Source organism: Zootoca vivipara, chromosome 2 (genome assembly GCF_963506605.1).
Source record: "Zootoca vivipara chromosome 2, rZooViv1.1, whole genome shotgun sequence".
NCBI classification, from domain to species: Eukaryota; Metazoa; Chordata; class Lepidosauria; order Squamata; family Lacertidae; genus Zootoca; species Zootoca vivipara.
The window spans coordinates 38,952,354-38,971,072 of NC_083277.1; the positions used below are offsets into that span (position 1 = coordinate 38,952,354).

At 44.0% G+C, this 18,719-nt stretch overlaps 1 protein-coding gene across 1 annotated transcript in view; it reads right to left on the reverse strand.

Annotated features, from left to right (window-relative positions):
- Nucleotides 1–35: 35 nt before the first annotated feature.
- The window catches only part of LOC118080053 (uncharacterized), an 81,166-nt gene continuing 62,482 nt past the window's right edge, over nucleotides 36–18,719 (reverse strand). Inside the window, exons 27-33 of the mRNA XM_060271025.1 lie at nucleotides 15,927–15,984; nucleotides 15,106–15,128; nucleotides 9,249–9,323; nucleotides 7,943–8,070; nucleotides 4,301–4,436; nucleotides 3,507–3,647; nucleotides 36–1,653 (exon numbers count right to left, since the gene is read on the reverse strand). Coding sequence (XP_060127008.1) covers nucleotides 1,518–1,653; nucleotides 3,507–3,647; nucleotides 4,301–4,436; nucleotides 7,943–8,070; nucleotides 9,249–9,323; nucleotides 15,106–15,128; nucleotides 15,927–15,984 — 697 coding nt within the window. The 3' untranslated portion in view covers nucleotides 36–1,517. The remainder of the gene's footprint in view (nucleotides 1,654–3,506; nucleotides 3,648–4,300; nucleotides 4,437–7,942; nucleotides 8,071–9,248; nucleotides 9,324–15,105; nucleotides 15,129–15,926; nucleotides 15,985–18,719) is intronic.

The window sequence follows — 18,719 nt, forward strand, 5'->3', positions numbered from 1 at the left end:
ACAGACGTCCAGTGATCTACCGGTAGATCACGATTTACCTGTTGGACGTGCCTGATATATAGCAACCAGACATATTGAACTGTATCTGGAAGAGAGCTCAAAGACTAGCCAAATGCTTAGAGTACAACTGAAAAACATGATCTTGCACACAGAAAAGACAAATACTGATCAAAGCTTTTAAACATACATCTCATTTTTTTATTTAGCAAAATTATACTGACTTTCTCTGGTGATTCTTTAGGCAACTTTGAGACAGCTGGGAATAAGGGCAACTGAATGAAGGCAACCAATAAAAGGAAGCAGGAAATAGCAAAGAAACTTGCTTAGGACAAACCATAGTTTCTAAGTCCTGTTACTGTTACCTATACTTTTATTCCTGCATCAGTTATTAGATATAGTAGCTTCAATAGCTAAACATTGGGTTAACTATATGAGTTCTGTGGTCTTTCTGAAACTTGCAAGCTACACCATCTTTGTACCACTTCAATGAGCATATATTAAGGTGTCTTAAGAGTCAGAACCCAGTGGTCTTAATGCTCCCTCAAAATCAGGATTGCAAAGGGAAGGAAATCCAATTAGGTAGACTTGAGTAGTGTGACAGCTGACGTTCCAAACTATTTTTGAGTCAGAAGAATCTTCATAAGGTAACTATCTCCATTAGTATCGACATGGATGAATCAATTCTGAATGATGTTACACATCATAATTTATCAGGAGAAACAAGGATTCTTCATGCAGTTACACCAATTTGTCTTCAAGAAGGAGAAACAGCATCTACTTGAAGGGATCACCAGGTTGCCAAGTGGATAGCCCAAAAAGATGTGGTGGTGACAGTGGTAGACATGTCAATAGTTGCTCAAAGTCTACTTGCAAATCAAAAACAACTCATTTGAACTTTGGGTGAGACTTACAGTGCTTCCTGTAATGCCCCTTGCAAGGAGCTAATTCTATTTCTTGCATGAAGATGAGTGGAAGAAAGAGAACAAGATTGTGTGTAGTTTTTAAGGAAGGACTGGAAGTTTCACCCAAAGCCCAAATGAGGCTGACATCAACGAAAGTGTAGTACTTCATTCTATCAGGGAAAAAAAAATTCTCACAACCGTAGGCTATGGACATTTGCACAAATCAGATCTCTGGCTTTTAACTCGATTAGTAATTCATATAAGCAGTTTTCCATTTGGCCATTAGTACTTATTTACTAAATAGTGCTTGGTGCTGAGGAAAATAATTTATGAACTATCCAAGTAAGACTCAATTAAGAGCAACAAACAGGCCATCATAAAAATAATTAATACTGCAAAATTAACTGAGGGTTGGAATATGGTGTTATTACTTGGCTAACCAACATTGGAGACCAGTTCAAACAATATGAAACGAGACAGCACTGTGCCCACAAGTTTGGGAGAAAAGAATGAAGAAAGCTATGCGCAATGGACCTATAGAAGGAGCAGATGATGAAGGCATCTCATTCACTAAGACAAAGCTGCTGAAAATAAAAGCAAAGCCTAGAATGGTTCCTATACATTTGTGCAGAGAGAATTCAGAATCTTTTCTTTCTGTTTAGGGAAACGAGCACTGAGTAACCTGCTCTCCAGTGGGCTCAAAGGAGGAGTAGAAGGTACTCCAACTGGGTCATTCACTAAGATGAATCTCCTGGAGAGAGAGAAGGAAAGAAAGAAAGAAGACAGATCACCAAGTGGTAAACAGTCATTTTTAACCCTAAGGAATGCTGACAATGGGACTTAAAAACAACTAGCAATCAAAAGCAGGGATGGGGAAAATACATGGTTTTCATACTGTACTATATCCAAAGGTTGTGTCTCATAATGCTGAGAACCGTTGTTAGCAATAGCGATGACATGTAAGTGCAGAATTATGGGGCTCATAATGGTAAACTGAAGAGTCGACACTCCCAGTTCATTACAAGCTGAGACAAAACTCCACTAAAGTTCAAGTCTGGCTCATAATGCGTTTGCCTGATGCCAATGTATCCCAGAACTGAAGCTGCTTCCTCTGTCCACCCCTTACCTTGTGATGCCCATGGTAACAGAGAGGCCTCTTTGTGGTTTTTCAGGGCTCCTAAATATTTACTGTGGAATGCCGGATTACCAGCTGTTTCCAGAGGCTTTTTGCACCAGGGATGATGGTGATTGTAACTGTAGCAAATGCTTAGATTATATAGCAGGGCAGTCCAACACGCAGCCCTTGAGGCCTTTTTGGGTAGCCCTCAGCAACATTTGATGCCCCACCCCACAGCCCTCATACTGCCTTCTCAAAGTTGGGTAAGCGAGGCACTGGGCTTTGGGAATGAGGTGGGAGGGCTCTAGGACCCTGCCAGAGCCTTGTGCCTCCTTCCCATAGCCCAGTGCCTTGCTTAGCCAGCTTTGAGAAGGGAGCTTGGGGATAGTTGGGAGGCGTCAAATTTGGGCCCTGCTTCCCCCACCCCATGACAAGGCAGTGTGTGGCCCATGGGGTCTGTGTTGAAGTACACTTGGCCCACCCTGATGTACAGTATATACACTATGTATTGTATGTATATGTACATTCCGTACTTTTTCGTGTATAAGGCTATGGTTTTTTTTACTCTAAAATAATGTTCAAAATCTGGGCTCGTCTTATACACAGATAGTACCCCCCCCATTTTCTTAAATCGGAGTCCCTCAAAATAGGGGGTGCCATATACATCGGGGCGTCTTATCGACAGAAAAATACGGTATATGTGCATGAATGTATAACAAATGTGAGGATGAAATCTCCACTGTCTCCCTTAAATAACTACTGGAGAGATAGGATTGTACCAGCGCTATCTCTGCAATTAGACACCTTCGCAAAGACTCCCATCTGGATTCTGGAATGCCCTGGGCTGGGTATACAGTATATCTTTAAAGCACATTTGAAGCAAATTTTTCATTGCAAAGAATCCTGGGCATTATAGTTTTTTTAATGGGTTATTGGTAACTCTGCAAGGGGTAAGCTACTGTGATCAGAATTCTTTAAAGGAAAGAATGTGCCTCCTCAGAAGTACAAGGTGTACACAGCCCTAGTGACATCACTGGAACATAATTTTGCACTAATGTTGCCCAAGATATGTCTCAGGACTCTGTGTCACCAGATATATTTTTAAATAAGTGTCCATAAAAATGTTCTGCTGAATTCTGCCTGCCTGTCCAGTTCAGATTCCACATTTGCACATTTTAGTGACAATGAAAAATAGTGTAATCCCTGTATGTAATATAATCTAGTTAACCAGCACCAATGTATTTTCTGTGACTGCATTTCTCTAAAGGAAGCAGAATTGTGAGTCTTCTTCCATAATCACACAGTCCATTTTTTTGCTTAAAAAGCCATCAAACCTTTGATGATTGGAAACAAAAACCATGGTGAAAATCAAGGTTCTTTCTTCCATGAAATGAAGATGTGATGCTGTCTTCTGTCATCAGTAAGACTGAGAAGAAGGGCACAAGGACCTAGTTGGCACAGGAACAAATATTATCTTCCAAACATACCCTCTGGCTGGGATTGATTGAGTTGGCTGCAAATTCTTCTCTACATGCAGGCTGTTTATTTTGTGTTCCTTATCGAACTTCACTTTGGGATGATACAATTTTATGTCTACATCTTGAGTGGTTGATGTTCCCCAGGCCAGCCTATGGATATACTGTAATAGGTTACACTGATCTCTAAAATAATGCAAGCCAGAATTCTTAAAATACATAGAAGCATAGTTTGTGAATATAAATGTTACTTTAAAAAAAAAAACCTCTAGGTGTTTTGATCTCAGACTGCAATCCAATGCTTACTTAACCTGGGAAGAAGCCCCAATGGACAATGGGACATACCTCCAGGAAAACATCAACAGGATCAGCCTCTGAGGTTTTTCACATGATAAGGGTGAAATGTGCACCAACTGCATGTAATCCTTTGTCTAATACTCCCTTGGGTCTCAGTGCCAGGATACTAGCACAATATCCTCTCTGCATATAATGGATGACCTGGACAAGATAGCCATCCTGTTGTCCCCATATGCTTCTTTAAACCTAGCTTAAATACAGAGCCTTGAAGAGAGATCTGGGAAAAAGCAAATTGAAGGGGGATGTCTAGCTCTGCTAGATTTGATGCTCTTTACTAACATTCCAGTAGAGTGGCTAGTGCACAATCACTTTAACTTCAGGGCAATAGAACTTTGATTTGTATGAAACACTGCAAGACATTTGCAAAACATTTTATGAGGAATTAAAAAATAATTCAAATAATAATAATAATAAATAACCCCACAGAAATGTTTTAATGTTTCCTCTACCTGTAAGGGAAATCTCTAGGGAGATTGATTGTTGTCTCTTCCATCACTGTGTATGGACGGCCAGGGTGTTGCCTGTAAGGCTTCATCCAGGTGTATAAACTTTCAGGGAAGTTATCAGATGATTGTAGATTTTGATCTAGGTAATTAAGATGAGAAGAAACTCTAAAAGGATGAATATGCTCCACATCATTTGTAAAATTTGCTCCAATGATTTTTCAATTGGACCTAAGCTCAGTATACTTTCTCTGGGTTGTACTCACTGAGTTAAATACTGCTATTTTATGCACATTTGCGTATACTCATGGAGAAAAATGCCGAACTGCTGATACCAAACCTTATAAACACACCCTTTCATGTATCACCTGCATTTCTTATCACACTGAAGCCCTTTTTGTTTGTGAGGCATTGCTGTCCTGGTATTTTTTCACAAAAGCAGCTGCCAGTCATGGTGCACACTGTATGGAACACAACACTGTATTTCACTTGTCTGTGGGCCTAATTTAAACAGGATGATGGGTGCACAAGAAAAACTTACCTGTGAAAGATTACATGTACCTAGAATCGCATTTAAGTCAGATCTTATTGCCAGCATGAAATGTTAGCATGCTATGAATCTGTAGCCAAGCAGGTTGGCATGTTAACAGTGTACCTGCATGCATGCAGTGCTTGCATGGTCAAATCCTTACTGCATACATTTAAAATAGCTTTGTTGTTGCAGAATATGAGATTCTGGATAAGAATGAATATGTCCTCAAGCACAAAAGAATGAGCTTGTCTTCAAGTAAAAAAAAATCATACCCGTGCTAAAATTTATGGCCAAAGGGAATGAAAGGGTTTGTTTTTTTAAATAAAAATTATGAATTGCTCTGGAATTTTGAGATATGTTATGAAGGCATGTATTAAAGGTGAGTAATCTACCACTTTGCCTATTTTAAAATACACCATTCTGTGTTTAAATTACATCGAGTTATCACTCAGCTAACCTGTGATGCCTTGTTCACGTTACCGAGTCTGCTCACATGTTCAAGGATTCAAGTAAAACTGCTATATTTCACCAGCAAAATAGCTCGGACATCTGTTTTGTGGTATAATATTGTATAACTAGAAAAATTCTAAAGGGAAGCTTTTGTTTTAATTATCAAATCTGTTTTGTTGATGTCATCTGTCTGCGGTGACATGGAAAGGGTGTGCACTTGACTTAAAATTGCCGGTGCCATAATTATATAGAATTGAAGGAAGGCCCTCGGACATGGTGGGATTTGTTCCCTCTCAAATGCATGCCTCAGATGTAAACCACAGGCTCAGCCTTCCTTGTCACTTAGAACAGAAGCCATCATCAAGTAAACCAAGGCTGGAAACATGCTGGCAATGAATGAATCATAACTTCTAAAACCGATTTGCTTTTTATGTCGTCTAGATTTAAGTACCAAAGAGAAGTAGAGGGTAGAAATAAACTTTCTCTTGTCCTTTACTTTGTTCTCCACTCATAGGGCAGCTCCGCTTAATCCAGGCATCCCCAAACTCCGGCCCTCCAGATGTTTTGGCCTACAACTCCCATGGTTCCCTAGCTAACAGGACCAGTGGTCAGGGATGGTGGGAATTGGAGTCCACAACATCTGGAGGGCCGAAGTTTGAGGATGCCTGGCTTAATCTCTTCGTTGTTGCAAAAATGTGACAGATGTGAAACTGCTCCACATGGTGCCAGCAGGACTCCCATTCTCCCACTAGGTCCCCATGGTGCTGCCAGGTATCTCAGCATTGTGGCTGGGTCTTTCTGCCCAAGGGAGGAGTCCCCAGTATGCAGGCTATTCCAAGAAAAAGCAAGAGTAGAGCTGGATGAAGAGTCATTGAGGAGAATGGGCATGTAGGGAGGGGGAAATGGCCTGAATGCAGTGCAATGCAGATGGAAGCATAGGGTCAGGGTGGTGGGCTGAGAGTTCTGCTGACACTTGTGAGGGGCTACACATGTTCCACAGTGGCATGCATGGTACCAGCAGGATGGTCCTCAAAAGTAAACTCATCCTCTTCTGTACCGGAAATATGGACAAAATAAACAACAAGCAGTTCTTTCAAATCAGAACCAGTGAAGGCGGTGAAGGTCCTGTGTGAGTGTCTGGAGGCGGTTGGAGGATGGATGGTGAGGTTGAATCCTGACAAGACAGAAGTAGTGTTTGTGGGGGACAGGAGGCGGGCAGGTGTGGAGGACTCCCTGGTCCTGAATGGGGTAACTGTGCCCCTGAAAGACCAGGTGTGCAGCCTGGGAGTCATTCTGGACTCACAGCTGTCCATGGAGGCGCAGGTCAATTCTGTGTCCAGGGCAGCTGTCTATCAGCTCCATCTGGTACGCAGGCTGAGACCCTACCTGCCTGCAGACTGTCTCTCCAGAGTAGTGCATGCTCTAGTTATCTCTCGCTTGGACTACTGCAATGCGCTCTATGTGGTGCTGCCTTTGAAGGTGACCCAGAAACTACAACTAATCCAGAATGCAGCAGCTAGACTGGTGAGTGGGAGCGGCTGCCGAGACCACATAACACCGGTCTTGAAAGATCTACATTGGCTCCCAGTACGTTTCCGAGCACAATTCAAAGTGTTGGTGCTGACCTTTAAAGCCCTAAGTGGCCTCAGTCCAGTATACCTGAAGGAGCGTCTCCACCCCCATCGTTCTGCCCGGACACTGAGGTCCAGCACCGAGGGCCTTCTGGTGGCTCCCTCGTTGTGAGAAGCCAAGTTGCAGGGAACCAGGCAGAGGGCCTTCTGGTGCCCACCCTGTGAAACGTCCTCCCATCAGATGTCAAAGAGAAAAACAGCTACCAGATTTTTAGAAGACATCTGAAGGCAGCCCTGTTTAGGGAGGCTTTTAATGTTTAATAAATTATTGTATTTTATTTTTCTTTTGGAAACCGCCCAGAGTGGCTGGGGAAACCCAGCCAGATGGGCGGGTTACAAATAATTTATTATTATTATTATTATTATTATTATTATTATTATTATTATTATTATTATTATTAGACTCTTCTCAGCAGTTTCTCTGGTTCAAATCCTGTCTCATAGGACATAAATTGCAGATCTTACTACATATCTGTGCAATTGCAGGGGATCTCAGTGTTAAAGATGGCTAAGACCTCAATCAATGGCCTCAAATGCCTGCCCAATGTAAAGAGCACATTTAAGAAAACAGCTCTGTTTAGTCATGGTTTCTGCTTTAGTCTGACACCTATTTCACGGAAGAACCATAGAATTGTAAAGTTGAAGGGACCCCTTCCAATGCTGTGAATAATAGATTCATGGCATTGGAAGGGATCTCGAGGATCATCTAGTAGTCCACCCCCTGCAGTGCAGGACTCATTTTTGCACAACATGGGGCTCAAACACCAAACCCTGAGATTAAGAGCCACGTGATCTACCAACTGAGCAAAGCCTTAGACCAGGCATAGGCAAACTCGGCCCTCCGGATATTTTGGGACTACAATTCCCATCATCCCTGACCACTGGTCCTGTTAGCTAGGGATCATGGGAGTTGTCCCAAAACATCTAGAGGGCCATGTTTGCCTAAGCCTGCTTTAGGCACAGGTCATTCCTAATGCCTCCCTCCCCCAAGTTCTACATTTAATAACAATGTGTTAATGAAATCAACCGCCTTACACTGCTGGGAGTTGCTAGGTGTGAAACAGTGGTTCCGGGAACACGACCTTTTCGCAAGTTCTTGTATCAGGCGCCGCTCCTCTGCTTGGCGAATTCGTTCATTTTGTTTCCTCCTCCAGGCCACCACCCTAAACAAAGTGCAAAGTTATATGCTACTGTGAGTTTAGTTTGAATTAGGGCTGGTGGAGGAATCCAATGAGCTGTGGTTCCCAAGTGGACACACATGGTCTTATCTGCCTGGACCAATGTGAGATCAGGGCAGGACTTCTCTCCAGCTTTCCATACCAGGTGATTTGAGGACTGCTTGTCTGTCTGACTAATGTGCCGTCACTTTCAGTCACACACACACACACTGTATAAAATTCAATTTCCACTCAGGGTGGATTTTATTTAAACTTCACACATTCTTAAGAGGAATTAAAATATGTAAAATGCACATAAAAGTCTCCCTAAGGCTACGGGGAAATTGAATGCAAATGATGCAAAACGTACATAAAAATCTGAGACTTGGAGGCATGCCAAAATCCATCGCCCTCAGCTACACTTGTCACCTTGATTTCTGCATGCAAGGCAGCAAGAACCCTGCATGCCAGTCAAGCTGTTCCTGGATGGCTGGAATTACTTTTGTTGGGCGGGTGGTGTGCTGATGGAAATGATTAAGGAGAGCATGGCGGATAAAACTAAGACAGTATCATTTGAATTCCTTCCCAAGGAGCTGTGCTATATACAATCAGTGCTAACTAAGTGATTAAAAGTTTTGAAGCATTTCATCAGGCATTTGGCTGTGGGTATTTATATGCTGCTGCATTAGTTTCCATTGAATTTGATTTTGTTGTTGTTTTAACAGAGCGATCTTAAGGTGGTGATGGTATATGAGATTCCACAACAGAGGAACCAGTACTTCCTAAGCCACTCCATTTCCCTCACTTTGACTGGCATTAATAAGAAGCCAGGCCTTGCACGTGGGAAGAAGGGATGTTGAGTCCAATGGATCTAAGACACCCCTGGCACATCCCTGAAGTGCCCCCTTTTTGTGTTCACTCTGCTGTCAGAGAGGGAGTTTGGCAGCATCCAATAGCTCCTTGGAGGCTTAGGGTCAGTCCCTAATTAGTATTTTTAGTGCTGTGTTCAATTTACTTTCCCTCAGAGTAGACCCTTTAATTTCAGTTGATTTACTCTGAGTAAAAGCCAGCTGAATACATCCCATAGTATTTGTTGGTGAAGCATCAGTCACACAGAGCATCCCTAGTGACAGACAGGCAGGTTATTAACATGTAAATACGAATTAATTTTAAAAACACTGTACCTTACAATATCTCTTTCATAAGAGCTCTCATAACCTTCATTTTCCGGTGGGACGGTCTTCTTTCTTGGATGGGGCCTATGAAATAAAAAGATTTATAACTCAAATTTAAGTTACGTTTTAATGCATCGATGCTTTAGGGCAGGGGTCCCCAGACTACGGCCCGGGGGCCAGATGTGGCCCAATTAGCCTGCCAATCTGGCCCGCGACGACCCCCGCCGCCCGCCGCCTGCTCTTACGGCGCGCAGCGCGGCAGCGCTCTTCCGGGTTGGGAAAAAAGCGCCGAAAATCCTTTGTGCGCATGCGTATGGGCCTCTCTCGACCCGGAAGAAGTCATTTCTGGTGCACTTCCGGGTCGGGGGAGGCCCACGCGCATGCGCACAACGGATTTCCGGCGCTTTTCCCACCCTGGAAGCGCGTCGCCGTGCCAGTAAGCGCCCATGCGCATGCGCACAGGCGCGCACTCCCCCGCCCGCCGGCCCGCACAGGCGCGCACTCCCCCGCCCTCCGGCCCGCCGTGCGATCGGCGCGGTGGGAACCGGCCCAAACGCCGGTAAGTCTGGGGACCCCTGCTTTAGGGTGTTTAACAAAATTCATTTTAAGCATATATTTTTTCAATTCATTGTATGTCATTTCCCAATATTTTTAATGCATTTGCACACCCTGAAGCCTTTTTGTTAGATATCTCAAATCAAGAGCTACCAAAAGAAAAATGGACATTATTTATGTATGTTACAACAACTGTAAGAATCTTGATTGCACAATACTGGAAGAATGAAAATGCTGACAATAGCCATCCTAGATACCAAGTATACTACGCATCTTCTTGATCCTATTTTAAATTTTTTATTTTCTAAAGCATCATTTTCTCGGTTGAAAATTTGTGCCCTACTGACCAGATGATGCAACCACCATCTTCTGGCTGTGAGGAAAAGCTCTGAGCCACATCACCCTCTTCTCAGCTTTGCAGAAGCTGAAGAATGCAAAATCAGACAATGAGTACAGGCAGCATTTTCCCTCTAGAACAGGCTTCCTCAACCTCGACTCTAGAACAGGCTTCCTCAACCTCGACTCTAGAACAGGCTTCCTCAACCTCGGCCCTCCAGATTTTTTTGGCCTACAACTCCCATGATCCATAGCTAGCAGGACAAGAAGAAGAAGAAGAAGAAGAAGAAGAAGAAGAAGAAGAAGAAGAAGAAGAAGAAGAAGAAGAAGAAGAAGAAGAAGAAGAAGAGTTTGGATTTGATATCCCACTTTATCACTATCCGAAGGAGTCTCAAAGCGGCTAACATTCTCCTTTCCCTTCCTCCCCCACAACAAACACTCTGAGTCTACCGCTCTTAACCACTACACCACACTGGTCAGGGATGATGGGAATTGTAGTCTCAAAACATCTGGAGGGCCGAGGTTGAGGAAGCCTGCTCTAGAAGGTGGGGCCTGCAGCAGAAGAGGTGTTGTCTGCCTCTCAGTTGGCTCTATGTTGCCTAAGGAGGGAAGGACACCCATACCGACAAGCATGGTCCAGTCTCTGGGAGCTATCCAAGGTGCTAAGCTGTTTAACCTGAACTTGAAAGTTCTGTCATTACCCCACCTGACTATTTCTGCTGAGACTCTACCAGATGTGGCAAGAACCTATGACTGAGCCTACTGTGATGATACTAACATGATGCTAACTGCTAAGCTTCCCCTGAAATAAGTCTTTCGTTCTTGAAAAACAGGATAGAAAGCAGGGGACAGGATCCATGCAGAACATCAATAACCTAAATGTAGAGTGCTGAATAGGTTTGAATTTGTGTGATTGTATTCAGAAGTAATAACAAAACGTTTAATTTTTACAAAATTTAAAAACAAGTGCCTCGGTGCTTGTCAGTTACACTGGCTAAAGAACTGATTGTAAAGCTTCCTTCTCACAAATAAAATGGCTGGAGATTTCTTTAATGACCGGTTTGGGACCAGTTTATCTACCAGCTCACCTTACTCCACAGCTGCCCACTCGACCACTTCAATCAGCAGAATCTGCACTACTCACCAGAGCTGCATAATACCTGTATCACATTTGTAAGAACTTGAACGTTAAGTGTGGCAGTACCTACACTTTGGAAGTTTCTGCCTATTGATATCCAGCAGGAACCTTCACTGAAAAAAAAATCTGCATCTGCTAAAACATTCTTGTTTCGACAAGCCTACCCAGATGTGTGGAACGCTGAGGTAATTTTAATCTGTTTTAGTATTTTGCCTTTGTATGTTTTTAAGTATAGTTGCAATTTTTTCTTGATTTTTAAAATCTGTAAATGGCTTTGAGGATTTTATTTTATTTAGATTCAAGTGGTGTATACATTTGAATGAATGAATGAATGAATGAATGAATGAATGAATGAATAAGGATGCTGAAAATTCAGGGAAGAGATATGGAGAAACCCCAGAGGCAGCCATGTCTCAACAGCGCTACCTCTCACCCTGTGGCCACAGCTATAACCCTAGCAGCAACAAATTCCAGTGCCCATTCTCCTTGGCATAGAGCCATGGCAGGTTTTTCCATTTAAGGGAGGAACATTTAAACTTTTGCAGATTATGCAATCTGTTTTATTTAAGCCCTGAACCGTGCCCTAAAGTAAGTGTTATAATATAGATACATGTCTATACACAAAGTCATTTTGCTTTTCATAGCTACCCGCTAAATTCATTCTTTATAGTCAGACTTCAACCCAAGTACCACGATGAGTTCTTTCTGAGTCACACAGTTTACTACTTACAGGCATGAAATCCTAACTGAATCTATGAATCTCAATTAAAAAATTGTAAAAGCAAAGATTGTAAATGTCTGTCATAAATAATAGTTGGTGCCCATGCAATGATCACGCTGGGAAAATAAAAATAGACGAGGCATAAATTCCCACATCATACTGATATACACAGCTGGCAACAAATTAGACTTCTAGAAATCTGTGTATTAGAGTTCACAGTACTCCATTATACATTTTTAAGTAGATGAAAAAGGAATGATAGCTTTAACTCTGCAAATGTGTGTGTGTGTGTGTGTGTGTGTGTGTGTGAGAGAGAGAGAGAGAGAGAGAGAGAGAGAGAGAGAGAGAGAGAGAGAGAGAGAGGGACTCACTCATGGAAAGAATTAATTCTGATCCCGCCCCCATACACCCCGAAGACTTTCTTTTCTTTATAATATTTTATCTAGAAAATGTAGATCAGGAGAAGCTGCGAAATTCACTTTGCATTTTGAACCTGTGTTCTAAGATACATATTGTCGCATGATGCCTGCACTTGAAAGTCCCAAATCCCTTTTTTCTATGAACTTTTAACAACAGCTTTGTCACTGGACAGGCTTCAAATTTAAAACAAAAACAAAAAACATCTCCGTCACATTTATTTTTTGTACCTTGGAACATTTAGTAAAGTTTAAACAGCTTCTATATTTTGGATACATTATGTGATAGATTTTTCTACTTTAGCTACTGAACTCTATTTTAGATGGGTCTCGGAGCATCCTGTTCACCTGAGCTGAACCACAAGGACCGAGGATGTGGTTCTATATAGTAAATCAGGGGTCCCCAAACTACGGCCCCCGGGCCGGATGCGGCCCAATCGGCCTTCCAATCCGGCCTGCGACGACCCCCGCCGCCCGCTGCCGCCGCCCGCTCTCATGGCACGCGGCACAGCGACGATCTAAAAAATCGGCAAAAAAACGCCGAAAATCCTTTGTGCGCATGCGTATGGGCCTCTCCCGACCCGGAAGAGGTCATTTCTGGTGCACTTCCGGGTCGGGGGAGGCCCATACGCATGCACACAAGCGATTTTCGGCGATTTTCCCCCCGCCCGTGTGCGTGTGCGCATGCGCACGGGCGCGCACTCCCCCGCCCTCCGGCCCGCTGCGCGCGCACTACCCTTCCCTCCGGCCCACTGCGCAGTCGGCGCGGCGGGCACCGGCCCGCCGCACGGTAAGTCTGGGGACCCCTGTAGTAAATGGTGGGATTCAAACAGAATCAATACAGTCATACCTCGGTTTAATTACGCTTTGGTTTGAGTACTTTCAGTTTAAGAACTCCACGGACCCGTCTGGAACGGATTAATCCACTTTCCATTACTTTCAATGGGAAAGTTCGCTTCAGGTTAAGTACGCTTCAGGTTAAGTACAGACTTCCGGAACCAATTGTGTACTTAAACCGAGGTACCACTGTATTCACATCCTCATCCTGCCCTGAACTTTAGAAACAGTTTCAAAACCTCACAGGATGAAAGCAAGGGCTACGGCAGCTGAGAAATGACCACAGAAAGCACCACTGCATGCATGATTAAAAAAATTCTCTGGATGTTCGTAGCAGAAATGCAAACCCCCAGGCCCTTATCATTCATTGTGCAAGCAAACTAGTTTGAAATTCACTGAAGGATCAAAAAAGAAGAAAAAAGCTTCAAGCAAATGATGAAAAATACATCCAGCTTTCCTCCACAATAGTTGTTGATTCATCAAACAAAATTTAAATAGCAGCACTGGCTTCTGATTGTTTTTACAATACTTTTTCAGCATGTACAATTCTCTGTAAAACATTCTACAGTATATCTATCTATCTATCTATCTATCTATCTATCTATCTATCTATCTATCTATCATCTATCTATCTAATGTATAATATATACAGTATATCTGGTTATAATTAGAGGAGAGGAATATTTCTGACATCTGGCTCAGGTTATGCTCTATAGTATAAGCTGCTCTAATTACATTTTTTTTCCTTCAACATTTATAAATATTTTAAATCCTAAAGAAATATTTTACTCTGGCTACACATCACCCAAAGAAATAAGGACCACATATGTGTTGGTGACAGCAGCCACAAAATTAAAAGACGCCTGCTTCTTGGGAGAAAAGCAATGAAAAACCTAGACAGCATCTTAAAAAGCAGAGACATCACCTTGCCTACAAAGGTCTGTATAGTTAAAGCTATGGTAGTGATGTATGGAAGTGAGAGCTGGACCATAAAGAAGGCTGATCGCCGAAGAATTGATGCTTTTGAATTATGGTGTTGGAGGAGACTCTTGAGAGTCCCATGGACTGCAAGAAGATCAAACCTATTCATTCTGAAGGAAATCAGCCCTGAGTGCTCACTGGAAGGACAGATCGTGAAGCTGAGGCTCCAATACTTTGGCCACCTCATGAGAAGAGAAGACTCCCTGGAAAAGACCCTGATGTTGGGAAAGATTGAGGGCACTAGGAGAAGGGGACGACAGAGGACAAGATGGTTGGACAGTGTTCTCGAAGCTACGAACATGAGTTTGACCAAAATGCGGGAGGCAGTGGAAGACAGGAGTGCCTGGCGTGTTCTGGTCCATGGGGTCACGAAGAGTTGGACACGACTAAACGACTAAACAACAACAACAACATGTGTTGGCTCCCCTCTCCCAACTTCCATTACCTGGTGGCGGACAGCTCATGTTTCTCCATCAACCCCCCACAAGGAAAGATTTGTTGTTTCCCAGGGAGATGGGAAGCTCCATCAGTAATTAACGCCTTGGTAGTCTTCTCTCTCAACTTTAAGCTCTCTTTCCTTAGTGCATGCCCATCCTGGGCTGGGCTTAGTGACCTGTAACTCAAAGCTACCTGGGCACAAAAGGCCACAAAAATGGCCTCTACAAAAATAGTCTCTACAGGATGGGTTACCTGTTGCTGGTGAGCTACACTACTGGTTTATTGCTGTAGCAGAGTGTGGCTGCCCGCCACAAGGCATGAGCAAGCCACCTTGAGCCAAGCGATGTAGAAAGGAAGTATACAAATGATAATGAAATGAGAAACAAATCTTGTTCCTTACATGTGAAAAAATACATGTTTTAATCATACTTTCATCACACATACCTTTTGTCAGCAAGTACCAAACCCTAAAACACACAAAAACAGAGGTTGTAAATTTTAAAATAATGATCCTATATACGCACTCATCAGGAAAGATTATGGAAATTCTCCCATTGCCCCATTTACGTAGATGCACACCACCACTAAAAATCCCCAACAATTTCTAACATAACTAAAAGCAAACCTGCTCTTTCAATCTTTACGTAACCACATGACACCAGCCATGCACAACTGAGAGGCTTGGGGAATCCAAACATTTGCAGTATGTGTTGACGCAAAGGTGGGCCTGTTCCAGAAGCTCTGCAAACCCTATCTTGGTAGTCAGGATAAGCCTGAAACTAATTGGTAGTTGCAGCAACAATGAGCTCCCCTGTGTTTATGCACTTGCTGTGATACATGGTAATTGGCTTGCTTTGATGTTATGCTTATCTGTGGGCCCTGGGATCTTGGCTCAGAGAAGGGAGCTAGCTATAAGCCTTGGATAGTTGCCACCTATGCCCTTATGGGTCAGGTGGGTTGATGGGAGGTTCTGACTAAAGTGATGTATGCTGCTTTGTGTATAAATAATGTACCTCTATACACATTTGCCTGGGTGAGGACAATTTGGTTATTGACAGGAGGCAAGGCTACCAATGACAAAGCTACCAAAACCAGAGCAAGTGTATTGTATAAGTGGAGGAGAGACCTTTTCGGTTTTGCTGTTTCAAGTAGTTTTCAAAATCCCAAAGCATAACAGCAATCAGTCAAAGCATAACATCCTGGTAATAAATTCTAAAACATACAATCAATCCCAGTATTCTGAATACAAATACAGTATGCCATACCTCAGTCCCAAGGGCAGGGGATTGTTTTTGTCCTGTTACAAAGAGAGAGAGAGAAAATCAGGAACCAAATCAAGTATATGTGGTTCATATTTACTTAGCCATTAATTAATATTACATAATTATCCTGCTCTGGAATAGGATGAGACAAGCAGTCTAATTTTTCTTGCCTGTTATGAAACCCTCTTTCCAGAAACATTATTTCCCATATGAAAGTAGGGCTTTTCATTGCTGCTGAAGGTCAGAAAACAAACAGTGACCAGTCTGCTAGGCTGGGTTCAGACATTCCTATATAAAACATACTTTAAACAACCATGGCTTAGCATTGTGTGTGAACCAAGCCTTGTTAATGCCATGGTGTGGCTTGGAATTGTGAGTCTGTCCCAAATCACTTCAGTTCACCTCATTACGAACGCACTCATGAATACTTCATGTTTTATTGATAGTCTAATGTATTGTCAATTCCCCCCCCCCAACAGCTAGAGGATCAGCTGAGCAGAATTTAACTCATAAGGCACTCCTACTGGCAAAGGAGAGGAAGCAACCTTAACTGGTAAAAGAGGTTCACCTACAAGTCACATGCTGACAGACAGCACTATATATTAGCTCATTCCAGAAAGAATTTTTTTTAATGAGTTTGATTAAAGTCATTGCCTTTATTCAACTGATGAGATCAACAGTTCATATTGTATAGTATTGTAATATTATATTATATTATATTATTATACAGCTATTCTACTGTCATATCTTTCAAGCAGAAAGAACAAAGCATTCTCCACGGTGCTTCCTTCAATTACAGAGTTTCATAACATTTAATATTGTGAAAACATTAGCCTGTCAGAATGCTGCACAAATACTCAGCCTTCAGAAAATGCTTGAGATAGCAACTACAATTTTAAAAATAGTATAGGAATTAAAAACCTTAGCTCAGTTTCTTTTGCCCTTCATTTGCTTTGCCTGAGTATGATGTTGTCAAACTGGTGGAGAGAAACCCTTTTTTATAATGAGCTTTATGTTACATCACAATAGCAGGAGCAGCGTCACTGGGGGAGGGGGGAGTGTACTGTGATGAAAAAGTCCATAGAGACAAAATTTGGATCAACAGCCCTCTGTAAGCCGGACCCCAAGATTGCTTTCAGAGGAAGCAGCCATCCCATGTAAACAGCTTTGTAACCTTAGAGGGCATGGGATGTGAATTTCAAGCCAATGACTAATCTTTTCTTTTTGCTAAAGTTATCCTTGTTATCTTCAATGAGATCAATGGGTGGTGTTTTCCATTTGTCAACAAACGTTTCTCACCAAATAATCACTCTCTGTTTAATGGCGCATCTGTGCCTTGGAAGTATTAAACACTTCTGGCCAGACTTTTAATCCTATAAGGCACGGGTGCCAAACACAAGGCCCGGGGGCCTAATCCGGCCCGCCAGACTTCGTCATGTGGCCCGCGTAGCCGCCGCCAATACCTGCTGACAGTAGTTCTGGAGCCTGCGATTGGCCGAGGGTCAAAACCAGGGGCGGGGCTGCAGGCGGAGGCCGGGGCGCTGGAGCCGCGCTGACGGCCTTGGCCAGGGAATTTCAATTTCGAATGAGGCTGAGGGAGGCAGTGGCACAGTGGCCAGACGGGGAAGTGAGATGCAGGAGGAGGAGGAGGAAGCCCGCCGAGGAGGTAGAAAAGCCCTACAGGCGCCGCCGGCAAAGTTGGTGCCGGGACGGAGCAGCGCTGGATTTTTTTTTGGCGGGCTTTGCTGTTGTCTCCGAGAGCGAGTGAGGCGGCACTGGGGAGCCACCGCCTGCCGCTTCCCTTCCTCTCCTCAGCTGCATCCGGGAGGTGGGCGAGCGAGCGGGCCAAAGGGACGCGGAGTGAGCCTGAGGGGGAAGTAGGCGAAGCACAACAGCCGCTCTCTTGATGGAGCCGGGTTTCTCTTCCCTCTTCCCCCGTTTTCTCCTCATAGACACTCGGGAGGGTGCCTGGATTTTGCTCTGCCCCCCAACCCCGAGTCGCCCTTTGGCTTCTCAGTTCCGGCGGAGCTGCTCCCCGGGGGGCGGCCGGGAAGGAGGCGGCGGCGGCACGGGTTCCTGCTCTTCCCGCTCTGCCGCCGCCTCCTCTCAGCCCCTCGTGATGTAGGGCTCCAGATGGAGTCGCCTCGCGGTTTGAGTAGGTGGGAGGGGAATTTTTTTGGGGGGGGAGTTTTCAAGCCTCCTCTGCCTGCAGTCCCGGTAGGGAGAGGCGGCGGCGAAGACGACAACAGCGCAGGTGGGGGGAAGAGCAGCTCTGAGGTGAAAATGCACGTCTGCTGGGGCTGCCGCCGCCTTCCTCCTCGGGAAATCCGCTGCCCTCCCTCAGCGCGAGGGGAAGGGACTCTGGCGCTGAGGAGGGAGGATGCAAAAGCAAAGCAGGGAGTTGGCACTGCTCCGCATGTTCCTGGCCCTCTCCAAAGCACGGAGTGGGTTGCAGCGTGTGGCATCCTGCCTAGCGGGGTTTGGGTGTGCGCAGGGCGGGAGAGGGAAGCCCTCTTTCCATCTGCAGGTTTTTAATCCCAGCAGTGGCTTTCTCCTTCCTGCCGAAGGTTTAGTTGAGCCCCCCCCCCGGAAGCCGTCGATCCCCACCTTTTGTTCAAATTTCCCTCGTTTACATCCCCTCCCACACACGCGCCACGACGCAGGAATGTGATCCGCGTGGGGGCGGGAATGAGCTTACATTATTACAAAAAACAGTAATAATTGAATGCAGTGACAATAATTTATGATAATAAAGAGTGGACACATAGTCCTACAGACACAACCGGCCCTTTGAGG